General features: G+C 40.4%; 1 protein-coding gene across 1 annotated transcript; it reads left to right on the top strand.

Annotated features, from left to right (window-relative positions):
* Positions 1–863: 863 nt before the first annotated feature.
* Positions 864–10,494, top strand: LOC143137615 (WD repeat domain phosphoinositide-interacting protein 1-like). Its single transcript, XM_076297873.1, has 12 exons — positions 864–1,239; positions 1,780–1,862; positions 2,286–2,455; positions 3,136–3,232; positions 3,649–3,746; positions 3,946–4,038; positions 4,279–4,349; positions 4,573–4,680; positions 5,729–5,893; positions 6,313–6,420; positions 7,353–7,486; positions 8,063–10,494. The coding sequence occupies exons 1-12, from the start codon at positions 1,103–1,105 to the stop codon at positions 8,182–8,184; spliced, it is 1,386 nt and encodes a 461-aa protein (XP_076153988.1). The 5' UTR covers positions 864–1,102; the 3' UTR covers positions 8,185–10,494.
* Positions 10,495–13,943: the final 3,449 nt, after the last annotated feature.

The raw sequence follows: 13,943 nt of genomic DNA, 5'->3' as shown, positions 1-13,943 counted from the left end.
CACCATTGACGTCAATACGCCTCGATTTGACATGGAGGATGTAACCCCTGACAACCTTAAAGCCACAGTGACTAATTTGCTTAGATCACATGCACAGACCATACTTAAAATGCCTACCTCACCCTTTGTTGCTGATAATGTTTAGCATAATAAAACAATGCAACTTTGTAGTATTTGACCAATTGCTAGTCTTTACTAGTATTTAATTGATCATCAAAACAAAGAAGTGCTCCACAGACTCGAATGAGCTACAATGCAGAATCCGATAAGCCTTTTCTGACAGTACCTGACAACAGTCACATGCTTTTGTGTAACTAACCATAGCTCTCAAGCTATCACGAGGGAAGTTGACATTTTATTCAGATTATTTAAAGACCGCACCATTTGCAATCTATTTCCAGTAACCTATCTACGATTACGTATTTTATCACACTCCTGTCACAATTTGCAGCATGTAATCTTAACAATTCCGCGTGGTTCAATGGAGGCAGAAAGGAGCCAATGGGATGCTTCCTCTTGTTTAAGCAGCAACTTCTAGACCAATCAGAAAATGTGTTTGAGTAACAGAAACAATATGATTGGAGGAGAGTTGACGTGGGTTTTTAGCGCAAGCAAAAACGGGCTATGTTCCATACGTCTCATGTTTTTGCATTTTGTAACGTCTCGTACATTAAATCTTTAGGTAGGCTATACCACGTTTTGATTAGGGTCAAATACTTCGATTATAACAATAAGTATCCATAAATATATGTGTCTTGACGAAATGTGTCTGTAAATTGATGTATAGTAGACACATTTAATTGGACACATTTCAAAACCTTACGGGCTTGGAATGATCTTGAACATACCATCTCTCCTACGTGACGTACCAGGCACTCAGCTGGCCGTGTTTTGTTGACACTCTGGCCATGTAAGTGTCAACAACACGCATTTTTTTGCGTAATTTCTCGGAAAGGATAAAAACAAATAATTTGGAGGAGATTTCTATTTGGGTCGATAGACCGTTTTCTCTGCCAATCGAAATATATATTTAATATAGTTGTATTGTCCAAGTAAACTCTGTAATCGTGTCACACAACAGTGACCACGAACAGCAGATAGGATGATCGAACCTGTCCCAGCTTGCCGTTCGGGGGACGAGGGTGGTATATCGGACTTGGAGCAAGACTGCAAAGGGCAGTCCGATGAACCCACTGGAGGACAAGGAGTTGTGTGCGCCTCCTTCAATCAGGACTCCACGTAAGTATGGAGATGGAATGCAGAAAAACAGCGCTCGACTGTTGATCAAAGGCTACGCCTAAATCGAACACCATATGCCACCTCAATCCCTTTGTGGCCTTTTCTAGAAGGGTTCATAGGGTCTAACAATCATGGCAGCAGGTCCTGCCAGTATTTCATGCGTTTTATGAGCTGTTTGTCTGTTTGACTGGTCTGACACAGTGCAAACATTCACACCTAGCGGTTCACTCATCATAAAGTTAGCTATCTCCTGGTCATTTTACATGCTTCCTTTTTGTGTTACATAGGTGGCCTAGAAACGTTTTAAAGAACACATTGACCCAAGATGGCAACTGCTTTGATGCCCTAACCTAGCTTTGGTTTCCTAGCACAGATCAGAACCGTTAAGCCTTTAATTGTTTGGGCAGGTGTGGTGTATGATAAGAAAACTTATCTTATCATTAAAAGTTTCCTCAGCACCTGTCTCCTTAGTCAATATTTCCTTCTCACATCACTGGAACCTCTCTCTACTAAGCTTGACATTTTCCTTGCTTCTGTCAGGTCTTTGGCTATTGGCACCAAAGATGGATATCGACTCTTCTCTTTGGCATCTGTGGACAAATTGAATTGCATTCATGAAGGTGGTAAGTGTTTCAAGTGATGCAACTGTTGCTTTGTTAATTATTTTGTTTTTGGTGGTAAATAGGCTTGGTTGTATAGGCTACCTATAGCAGAAGGAGTTTAAGATCTCTTCTGTGTAGGCTATATTTGAAATTGTAACAGGTGTAAATTTAAAAATGAATAAATACTCATGATTTATTAGGATATGTGTGTGCCTTTTAAAAAGTGAACTGTTATTATTACATGATGACATTAAACTAAGGCAAACATAGGTCATTGTAACAGGGTACCTGTACTCCTTGGGCTAGCAGAGAGCCCAGATGTACACACACACAGGCACACACAGGCACGCACGCACGCACACATACACACACACACACACACACACACAAGTGTCTTTACTTTCAATTTATGATGTGTATGTATGTGCCCCTCCCTTGGGCTAGCCGAGAGCCCAGACGTGTACATCGTGGAGCGTCTCTTCTCCAGTAGTCTGGTGGTGGTGGTCAGCCGCTCGATGCCGCGTCGCATGAACATCTACCACTTCAAGAAGGGCACAGAGATCTGCAACTACAGCTACTCCAGCGACATCCTGGCCGTCAAACTTAACCGCCAGGTCTGACCACATGTGTCGACATAAGCTGTGTCTATGGTCTTAGTGGTAGTGGTGGTTTGAGGGAGTTTGAGATACTGATATCAGTCCCGTTCTTTTTTAATGTTTATCTCATCCTTTTGTTGGATGCGTGGTTGGGGTCATTTCAGAATGCCAGTTCCTCAGTAATAATAGTGTTATATAGAAAGGCAATAGTGATGCAAAGAACTCAGGGTTCCCACCGGTCATGGATTTTCTGGAATATCATGGAATCTTGGAAGTCTATTCCAGACATTCTTGAATTTTCCCTTGGGGATCAATATCTAGTAGTATCTATCTATCTATTTATCTAGACATGGAAAGTCAGAGAATTTGGAGGAAAGTCAGGGAATTTTGTTTGTATCAGTTTAAAATGTACTAAAGATTTACTTGAAATTTGTGGTCGGTGAAGTAATGTCAATGTACCATTCATTATATAGCAGGTCATGGAAATTCAGGTTTTTGTCAGGGGAAAGTCACAGAATTTTACATTTGACGATTTGCATTGAACAAAATGTGCATAAAAATGTACAGCATTTGTGATATTATGTACCATATATGTTTAAGACAAGCTCCTCTGGACATACTGCTCTCTGTTAATGTTGCATTTTCAGTGCTATTGATATCTTGTGTGTCTTTCAAACTCCTGCTTTGGGTTCCTACAGAGACTGGTGGTCTGCCTGGAAGAGTCCATCTATATTCACAACATCAAGGACATGAAGCTCCTGAAATCTCTGCTCAACACACCAGCAAACCGTACCGGTGAGTTGCGCTGCACTCTGTGTATGCATGTGCATGTTGTGTGCGTGAGTTTATTGTGGGTATGTGTGTGTGCACCCGCTTTCGCTTATGATTTTTTGTGACCCTATATTTATTTTATTCTATATATATTCTATATTCTATAGTTGGTGTTGTGCAATGTGTCAATTGTATGGGAAAATATGATGTGTTTGAAAAATATGATATGTGTGTGCTCTGCTGCTTTAGATGCAATGGACTTTTGCCAGTGTTTGTATTCTGTAGACAATTGCTACTTGAATACTTTTGATATAACTTGGCACAAATTGCTATCTTGTTTGTATCATGTGTGTGTGTGAGAGAGAGAGAAAGAGAGAGAGAGAAAGAGAGAGAGGGAGAGAGTCATTTGCGAGTGTTGACTTGTGTTTCCTCGGTCCCAGGTCTATGTGCACTGTCTGTAAACCATTCCAATTCTTACCTGGCCTACCCTGGGAGTACCAGTATTGGGGAGATTGTTGTGTATGACACCAACAGCCTGGTAAGAGTCACAACATGCGTGACTAGAATGGCCAAGGAAACGGTGCACACTCACCAATAAGCAACCAATCACCCTTCTTCTCATCACTTGTCTTCACCGATAAGCAACCAATCACCCTTCTCTTCTCTTCTCTTCACCGATAAGCAACCAATCACCCTTCTTCTCTCTGTGTGTCCCTGTCTCTGTCAACCCCTCCCAGAGTAACACGATTGAGATCCCTGCTCACGACAGCCCACTGGCTGCTATGTCTTTCAACATCCAGGGCAACATGCTGGCCAGCGCTTCCGAGAAGGTATGTGGCTCAGCATTGTTTTTGCCGCGATGGACCTCAATGTGTGTGTGTGTGTGTGTCTGTCTGTCTGTCTGTGTGTGTTTGTGTGTGTGTATGTGTGTGTGTGTGTGAGAGACAGCATGTGGGTGTGTGTAGCCTATACAGTACATACATGAATACGCAAATACATATTGGATTGATTGTGTGTGTGTGTGTGTGTGTGTGTGTGTTTGACCATTTTTTTGTATCTGTGTTGCTTAGGGCACAGTCATCCGTGTCTTCAGTGTTCCTGATGGCTTGAAGCTGTTTGAGTTTCGAAGGGGGATGAAGAGGTGTGTTGTTACTCTATTTTCTCCACCAAACACACACACACACACACAGACACACACACACCTGGGCCACTGCTACAGTATAAATGTTCGACCCTCCCAATAAAGTTGTCCACTAAGGTCTTTGGGGGCCCTTAGTCAATGCCCTTTGCCCGACTCTCTCTGTAGGTGATGTAACCAGCAGTTTAGCTCATGACCTTTGACCTTCTGGTTGCTGTTGTTGTAGGTATGTGAGCATCAGCTCCCTGTCCTTCAGCGCTGATGGCCAGTTCCTATGTGCTTCCAGCAACACAGAGACCGTGCACATCTTTAAACTGGAGCATCACAGCACCAGGTGCCCCCATTCTCTCTCTCTCTCTCCTTTTCTCTTTGGTCTCTTCCTCTATCCTTTTCTCCCTGGTCTCCATCTCTCCTTTCACTTGAGTACTGCAACAGTTAATTGATTGTTCAATTAGTATTGGTATCAGTATCAATTAGTATTAGTAATAGTATCTATTGAATTAATCGCCAGTTTTTTTGGTAATCGATCAATTTATAATTTTGAAAGGAAAATTACTCAGATTGCAGTCTTTTGTCTTTGCTCATTCCTCTTTTACAGTAAACTAAATATGGATGAAACAAGGCATTTGAGGACATAATCTTTAGAAAACACTGATCAACTTTTTTTCACCATTTTCTGATGTTATATCGATCAAACAACTAAACAAAAATAATTTGAATGATTAATCAACTATGAAACTAATCACACTGGTCTTGATTTTTCTTTTCTCTCTCTCACTCTCTCGTATCCTCTCTCTGTCTCTCATGATGACTGTATATTTAGATAAAATGTTTTCATATGCTATGGTTATTGTATGGGAAAATATAATGTGTTAAAAATATGTTTGCTCTGCTGCTTTAGATGCAATGGACTTTTGTCAGTGTTTGTATTCCATAGACAAAATTCCTAATGCACTCGTAAGACTTGGATACTGGTGACTGCAGCTCTGAATTGACATGTGTGTCTGTGTGTGTGTGTGTGGGAGAGAGGGGGGGGTTGTTTTGAGGTGAGTTCAAATTCGCAAACATAGGCGAACATTTGCAAACAATCGCAAACAGTCTGAGGAGGTAGTTCTCTGAAAACATACAGGACGTGGACTTGACGAAGGTAACAATGCAATTACTGTTACAATGGAATGTTAACATCAAATCGTTCAAAGTTAACAGTTTGGAAAAAAACATGTTCACCACACACGGTTGCCAATGTTTGCCAAATTTGAACGAACCTCTGTAGCATTGTCAAGTATGTGTGTTTGCTTTTGTGTGGTTTCACCAATTTGAATGTTTTTTTTGCACTCATTTGACTGTGTGTGTGTGTGTGTGTGTGTGTGTGTGTGTGACAGTGTGGATGACGACTCGTCTACCTGGACTGCGTACGTGGGGATGGTGTTCTCTGCCGCCAGTACTTACCTGCCTGCCCAGGTGTCCGACATGATGCATCAGGACCGGGCTTTCGCCACCGTCCGTCTCAACATGTTCGGCCTGAGGAATGTCTGCACCCTGGCCATGTAAGCACCTCTTCTCATTGGCCGATTCACCCTGGCCATGTAAGCACCTCTTCTCATTGGCTGATTCACCCTGGCCATGTAAGCACCTCTTCTCATTGGCCGATTCACCCATGCGAGAGTGGATGTCCTCTCATCACGTGTGTAATACATAGTGTAGTCTTCCACGGGAGTGAGCTTTATTGACCCTTTCAACAAGGTAAACAAAAACAATGCTTGAACGTTCTATTTGGTTCCCAATCTACTTCCTCTGCATTAAGATAACATATGGAATGTTAAAACGGAAGCCTTGTGGGGCCAACTATGATAATGAAACTCTCTTGAAAGGGTCTATTGTCAGTAAAGGGGTTGAATTTTTTTTTGTGTGTGCTTATGTGTGTGTGTGTGTGTGTGCACGTGTGTGTGTTCTTATGACTTTGTAGCATCCAGAAGCTTCCCCGGCTGTTGGTGGCCTCCTCAGATGGCTACCTCTATATGTACAACGTTGACCCTCAGGATGGCGGGGAGTGTGTACTGGTAAACAAACACAGGTGCGTAAACACAAGTAGTAAACAAACAAAGGTGTGTGTGTTTGTGTGTGTGTGTGTGTGTGTGTGTGTGTGTGCTCTGACTGGTCTGAGTTTCTGAGTTTAACCTGTGACACTACTCATTTTAACTTTAGTGGAAAAGCTCTATGTGTCCATTAAATCTACTGTTAGCAATTCTGATTATTATTGTGATTGTGAAAGTGTTTTGTAACTTGTAGCACTTTCTGTCACATTCAGCAAAGATCTCCTCACAGTCTTCTAGCTTACAGTATGGCAGTATCTACTTAGTTACTATAAAGTAACTACTATTTAGGTAATTAAAAAATATCAACCAAGTGAAATGAAAGCCAAGCGTATTCTGAATGCTAGAACCACAGCATAGCTAAGACAGTTGGCACAATGTAATGTGCGGAAACATGATTAAGTGTAATCCAGATATTGAAGTGTAAGTTTTCCACAAAAGGCCTCTCCTTCACACCTTTACCTGCCTCATCTTTGCTGACACTTTTGGAAAATGGAACGCAATGAGAGCAGCTTTGCAAAGTTGGCTGTAGGTGATAAACTTACTTGGCTGTCACTTTTATCCAAAGCGACTTACTTACAATCAAGTATTACAACATTCCAGTCTCCCCGGAGCAACTCAGGGTATAGTGCCTTGTTTAAGGGCTCAATGGTGGTAGCCAGCTCGAACCCATAAGTTGTTCAGGCTACTGCTAGCCCAGCTCCTTATCCACTACGCTACCACAGGCTACTGCAAGCTAGCCCAGCTCCTTATCCACTACGCTACCACAGGCTACTGCAGGCTAGCCCAGCTCCTTATCCACTACGCTACCACAGGCTACTGCATGCTAGCCCAGCTCCGTATCCACTACACTACCACAGGCCCATACAGCATGCGATGCAAAGTCTCATCGTCTCCTCTTGTCTCGCGTCAGGCTGTTCAGCGGCGAGGAGGAGCTACCACCGCTGCTGGCGGAGGAGCCCATGGGGGGCGTCGGGGGTCAGACGTACGCCGCCACGCTCGCCACCCCCGTCTGCGTGGAGCACACCGTCTCCGCCGGACTCACAGGTCAGAGTTCAGTCAAATGATCACACACACACACACACACACACACACACAGCCACACACACTCACACAGTGGATTGAGCTATACACTATTCCAGCCTAGTAGTTAAAGATGACTGGTGTTTAGCAGATGCTTTTATTCAAAGCGACTTGGCCTTGCAACAGCGGGTTTGTGAATCGAATGCAGGTCGTCCCATTGTCAGGCAGACTGCCATTATAGTGGCATCATGTTGTGAAAGCTGTTAAGTTTTTTGTGGAGCGTTATAACACAGTGGTGAATGACATGGGGGAAATGTAGAGTGTCACTATCTCTCTTGAACATAAATGAATTAAAAAAAAACATGTTCAGTTCTAAGATCACAGAACATTTTTTTAGATAAATAATATTTTTAAATATATGTTTAACATTATTTTCTTAAAATGTCATAGAGCACTGATTCTTACAGATATTGTCTGAACAAATGTCATACTCTCTCACTTAGAAACAGCAGTTTTACTAGTCTACCTTATCTTAGAGTTTGGGTGTTGATATCCATTCTAATTTTAGGTTTCTAATTCTAATTCTAATTCTAATGGTAGGTTACTCGGAAGATGGAGGAGCCAAAAAGGGTGAGGTCATCCCCGAGCACGAGTTGGCTGCTGGGTCCATCCGTCTGGATGATGAGCAGGAGTTCCCACCAGTCAGCTCCCTGAGCAACTAACCCACCCCCGGGCCAATCAACCAATCACATCGCTGTCTCGGGCAGGGGGTCTCGGGTCAGGGATGGTACAGAAGTTGTGTTGGCGTATTTGTCTTGTCAATGAGAATGTTTGATTGCCGTTGACAGACCACTACCTTGTAGCTAATCTCATGCAGTATTACCGAGCGACCATTACCACGTGGTAGGACACAGAGTTAACTGTAGTCCATAGATAAAAATATAGCCAAAATGTCTACTAAAACGACATCTAGCATGGTGACATTGACAAAGAAATCCTTTGTAGTTTGAAATTTCAGTTTTGGTATGCACTATTTATGATACATTATTTATGACAAACCATTATAGGGAAACTATTGCCCTTTGAAAAAAGATCCTCAATGTTTTGGTTTTTTCGTGAACAGTGGTTAGGTCAGGTTTGCATGTCAGAAATGCCTCAAGCTCAATTGATTCCTCATTTTAGGGAGAGAGCAAGAGCATCCTTTCTTTTATTACTGGTCTCCCATATTGAGCATTGGTAATACGATGTAAGGAGACATGTTGAGTTATCACTACTAAAACAAATTGCTGCCAAATAGTGAGCCATTTTTAAAGTGCTTACATATTCACAAAAGGGTAAATAAACAAGCATCCCCATCCCCTAGTCTCATACCTATATCTGTAAGAGTAATTTACTTCAGGGGCAATTCCATGGAAAATTACATTTTTTGTAACATCCATAACGCCAATAAAATGTGATAGTATGGTATGATGTGAATGATTACATGAAATTTGAGCATTTGCTATTTTTGGCTGAAGAATGTAAATTAAAAAAATGCACAAAAAATTAATGTTATCATTCACATCATACAAATGCCAAGGCATTTCACTGCGTTATGGATGTGACAAGAAGTCCATTTTCCGTGGAATTGCCCTCAGCTTGAATCCATAGTATCACACATAGACTTCAAGAGTGATTTTGAAATATTACATTGAACAATGCATTTGTTTTTGGCTGCCCTCGATGAGGGAGACAGCGGAATCTTCAGGCATTGTACACTAAATGTAAAGTAACAAAACAAATAATTCTCAAGTTCGGGTGTGATTTAGTTACAACTCTACAACCAACACAGCTTTCCAAACCTGTTACTGTTCAAGAATTTATGGAAAGCATCTGCCATAATGAATCTAATTGAAGAAGCAGTACATTGATAATTCTCTGTCACAAGGGAGTGAAGAATATTGATGCTGGCTTGACTTTAGATTTGAGTGTGTGTGTGTGTGTGTGTGTGTGTGTGAGAGTGTGTGTGGGTATGTGTTTGTTGATAATGCATGCTTCTTAGTCTCCGCTAAGGGACAATTTTTTTTTTTTTTTGGAAAATGAAGTTAAATCTTGAAGATCAACACTATATGTACAGCAACTGGACCAGTATGTAGAGTAGGCAGTGCAATGTCAACCTCAACTTTATCACAGAGAATTTACATGACAAGAAACACATTGTAGTGGTGTACCTGTGAACATTTACTCATATTTCAAGTCTGTTGTAGTTTCAAGTGAGCAAGACCAAAAGAAAGAAAACACGTGTAGATCCTGCTCAGTTTGTTCTCCTGCAACATGATTTCAAATGCTGCACACAACTAACACATAATGTGAACTGTGTCTGATAATGCCCAAGGTATTTTCATACTGTAGACTCTGGATATGACTAAATATCTGTGGTACGTTTGTCTCCATGTAGCAACCATAGTAATGTGGAACATTATACTTGGTCAGAGAATTTGTGTACATTTGTGTATGTAGATTCTGCCATACGCAGTGTCGTATAGAGACCACTAGGGTGCGCTACAGCTTCAGTTACAAATCATAGGGCTCATCCTGCTTTTCTAGAAATATCATAACATGAGCAGCTAGTCTTCTGTTAACCTGCTTTTTGAGACCATTTTGACCAGCTTTCTATCATGTCAGCAATACCATGTAGGAATAATTATGTAGGCATAAGGAAACAGGTGAGGATATGATAGATGTCATGTTGACTTTCTGTGGTGTGCAATCATTGCAGAGTAACACTAAAATGCTATTGAATTGGAGACAGCACCAGGAAGTGTTGGTGGTATCCAATACCAATGTCATAGTTCTTCATATGGAATCGATAATACCAAATTGTACTTCATCTTTTCCTCTTTTTAAGCAGTTTTTGTTCTCTTCATGTTAATTGTACTGCCCATGTATGTTTTTGTATGTGCCTATTTGAAATATTGTGTGTGTGAATGAGTACATGTATGTTTGCAGGAGGGCAGAACAGTACAAGAATAAACATAACTTTGCATTAACAAGATGTAAGTTTTTATTTTTTTGAATATTTTCATATTAACAATAGTTAGATTGCCCAACAATCATGTAGGCCAACATTTACTGTATATTCTAGCAGATATGACCCACACAAGCATGATTTCAAAATAATGGTTGGCACCGTAAATGTCAAGATGAAGAGAAATATACTGTCAAAAAAACCTACCAATTGTTCTGTGGAGAATGTCGGGGATATTTTAAATGAAAGTAATAAATAAAATAAAAAGGAGTGTTGAGCTGGGCAACAACACTGCATAGCTGGGCACATGTTTTTCAAAAACTGTCAAAATGGTTTAGAGAACCTTTCACGGGAGAGGGGCATGAGATTGGAACAAGATCTTGTATTTAGAGAGACAGACAAAGATACAGAGAAAGAGAGATAAGAACTCACAAAGCAGAGGGAGAGAGAGACATGAAAAGAGTAAAACAGTCATAGAAAAAAAGAGCATCTTATCAAACCATCTTAGTTGAAAAGTAAGCTCTCATGTGCTACACCATGACAGAGAGCTCAGAAAACCTTTAAGATAACCAACGCTAGACAGTGCAAATACAATACAACTGAATGAATGAATTCAAACAGCACAAATTCACTATGACAAAGAGGAGCTTACAATTTATTCTCACGGGATAGTATTAAAACCACTTTTGCTTTGTTACATTTTATTCCACTGTTGCAAAGCCTGCTTGTTCAATTGTCTGTGATTACATTTTTTTGTTACCAGATCTCCTTCATAGGAGCCCCAATATACAAAATGAATAGCCCCTGCCTGCCAATCAGAAAATAGTAATTCTTCTCCCTTGGGAATACGTTTTCAATAATATGCCTTGTTTATTTTAAAAGTTGGTATACCATGCTGCTGACATCATGGTTAAGATCATCTTATATAAAGCGCATACAATCATCCATCAACTGACTATATTGTTTTGGATGCAATTCTAATGTGATTGTTAAAGTTTTTTATTTTGTACAAGAAACTTGTTTTATGCCACTCACTCACAGCTTAAAAGTGATATTGCTAAGTTTTCTACTTTATCACCCCCTTAGAATATGTCTGAACTATACTAGTATAAAATAAAATATCAGACTTAAAGCAATACAACAAGCAACAGTTAAAGCAACAGTATCATATGAAATTGCCCCAATTGCACCCTCCGCTAGGCATAGCCTATGTCTACAAGATTCAGCAAAAAAATAAATAAACTTAAAACAACAAAAAACCCCATGGATGCCAGACAATAACAGCAAGAAATATTTTTTTTGCTAATAGAGGAGGGACTGGCAAGAAATTTAGCTAGCAAGTTCTGAGAAAATGTGTATAGCTTGCGTCTGATTTCCGCCTGTAACAGCGCACATGCTCAGTAACCACGACTGTACAGCTGAGCTACATGACAGGGTGCGGACATGGTCCGTTCATGCCACCTGGGAATATCAGGGACCACCCCATGATTACGTTGTTTTTCCCACTGCGAGTGTTCATGTGGGGAGTTGGACTGCTGGACTGTGAATGGTTAGGAGTTGCTTGTGAGAAGTGACGGAGTAGGAAGTGTATGATGAATGAATCTGAGCGCGGGTTTGGTGAGGATGGTAGGCCAAAACGCAAGAAAAAGGACATTTCTGTGAGGAAGGAAACATATAGTGGTGCTCATAAGTTTACATACACATGATGAAGTTGACTAAAAAGAGGAATAAAAAAATCCTCTTTTGGAAATTGATCTTAATGCCTTAAAGGTTGTATCAGTGATTTCAGGCCAAAACAAGGCCCAAATATAAATGATCACATTCGTCTATCCTGTCTGCCCCTGTCCTTAGCTGTCTGCCCCATAAGCAGGCCGTCAAAAAGCCGCGTCTCTGTAGGCAGCCTAGGCTCCGAGATCTGTACACAAAAACAATTGCTACCAACAAGGGTTGGCAACCCACTCAAAGGCAAAATAAAATGTTTCAACCAATAACCGACGAGATGCGCATTTAGGAGAGTTTTAATTGCACGGGAGGGAGGGGGAGGGAGTAGCGAGCTAACTCTCTGTTTTGTTTGAACATCAACAGAAGTGACGTATCCTCGCTATCGCTGATACAACCTTTAATAAAAAAAGAGGAAAATCCAACCTTTAAGGACACCATTTTTTTGTGTATGAATAATGTATCGTATATAAATAAATGTTCTTCCTCAAATAAAACAGGGCCCATAAGTATACATACCCCTATGTTAAATTCCCATAGAAGCAGGCAGATTTTTATTTTTAAAGGCCAGTTATTTCATGGATCCAGGATACTATGCATCCTGATAAAGTTCCCTTGGCCTTTGGAATTAAACTAGATGTAGCGCATAGTGACCGCCGCTCTGTCCTGTACATCCGTTCCGCGAACATAAAGCACACTAAGCAATTTGTATCCATCTTCTACTCCATCCCCCACTCTTAAAACTTTGGTGTATGCTTGTTTGGCATGCCTGTGTGTGTGTGTGCGGGCCGCACAGCAAGTAACCTACTGGCGCTGCGAAGGTGAATAGATTTGTAGCACTAGCCAAAACATTTGTAGCATTGTTATAAAACCTTTAAAATCTCTAAAGTAGCGCAGTTCATCACAGTTCATCCATTGCAACTGGACTGATGAAAGGTCATGTACACCTGTAGGCTAGGTATTTGGGGAAAGTAGAAGGTATAATTTTTACATTTATTTATTTATTTACTTACTAAAAAACAAAACCATCCCTGTCATTGCCATGCAGTTTTCAACAGCTATCAAGTAGAGAGAGGTCATGCCATGGATTTTTGTGAATGTTTCTTCTTCTACATATGCAAGATTTTAGTCATCTTTAGTTCATGATGTTCAACTATATTGCCAATGCACAAATGAAATACCAATAGTCTAAAACGAAATGCAGTTTTACATCTAACCAGTAGGGCTGGGATAAACGATTATTTTTTAAACGATTAATCTAGCGATTATTTTTTTTGATGCATCGATTAATCAAACGATTCATTTTTTCAGTCCGATTTGATTTCGGTTCAATTCGATTATCTCCCAATTAATTCACTAATAGCAACTTATACATGTTTATTTACATATCTGAATGAAAAAACATGAATTCTTTAACATTGCAATATATGTTTATTGCTCTTAAGATTTCAAAATAAAAGACTATACAAGTGCAAAGTAATGCATTCTTAGTCAGAGGTAGCATTCAATAAAGTTCAGTAGTGTATGTCTAATTGAGTGCCTGTCATTTTAAGACGTTCATGTGAGAATCCTTGCAATTAACATTAACAAAGGCTGCTGATGTGTGGATGCAATTCATAACGTAGTTAGTTCAAATAACGGTTCTTACTTCTCCTTTGGACAAGCACTTTTGTGTCTTGGAAAACACTTTTCCATTTACATCGGGATTTTGCAAACATTCAGAGTCAATAAAATGAGCAACAAATACAAGCAGCT

Source organism: Alosa pseudoharengus, unplaced genomic scaffold (assembly GCF_046254945.1).
Source record: "Alosa pseudoharengus isolate Yale_2024_CS ecotype anadromous, Long Island Sound unplaced genomic scaffold, YU_APseudo_1.1 YU_APseudo_1.1_scf_21, whole genome shotgun sequence".
NCBI classification, from domain to species: Eukaryota; Metazoa; Chordata; class Actinopteri; order Clupeiformes; family Clupeidae; genus Alosa; species Alosa pseudoharengus.
The sequence above is the reverse complement of the archived record's forward strand: the minus strand, read 5'-3'. Positions and strand labels throughout refer to the sequence as shown.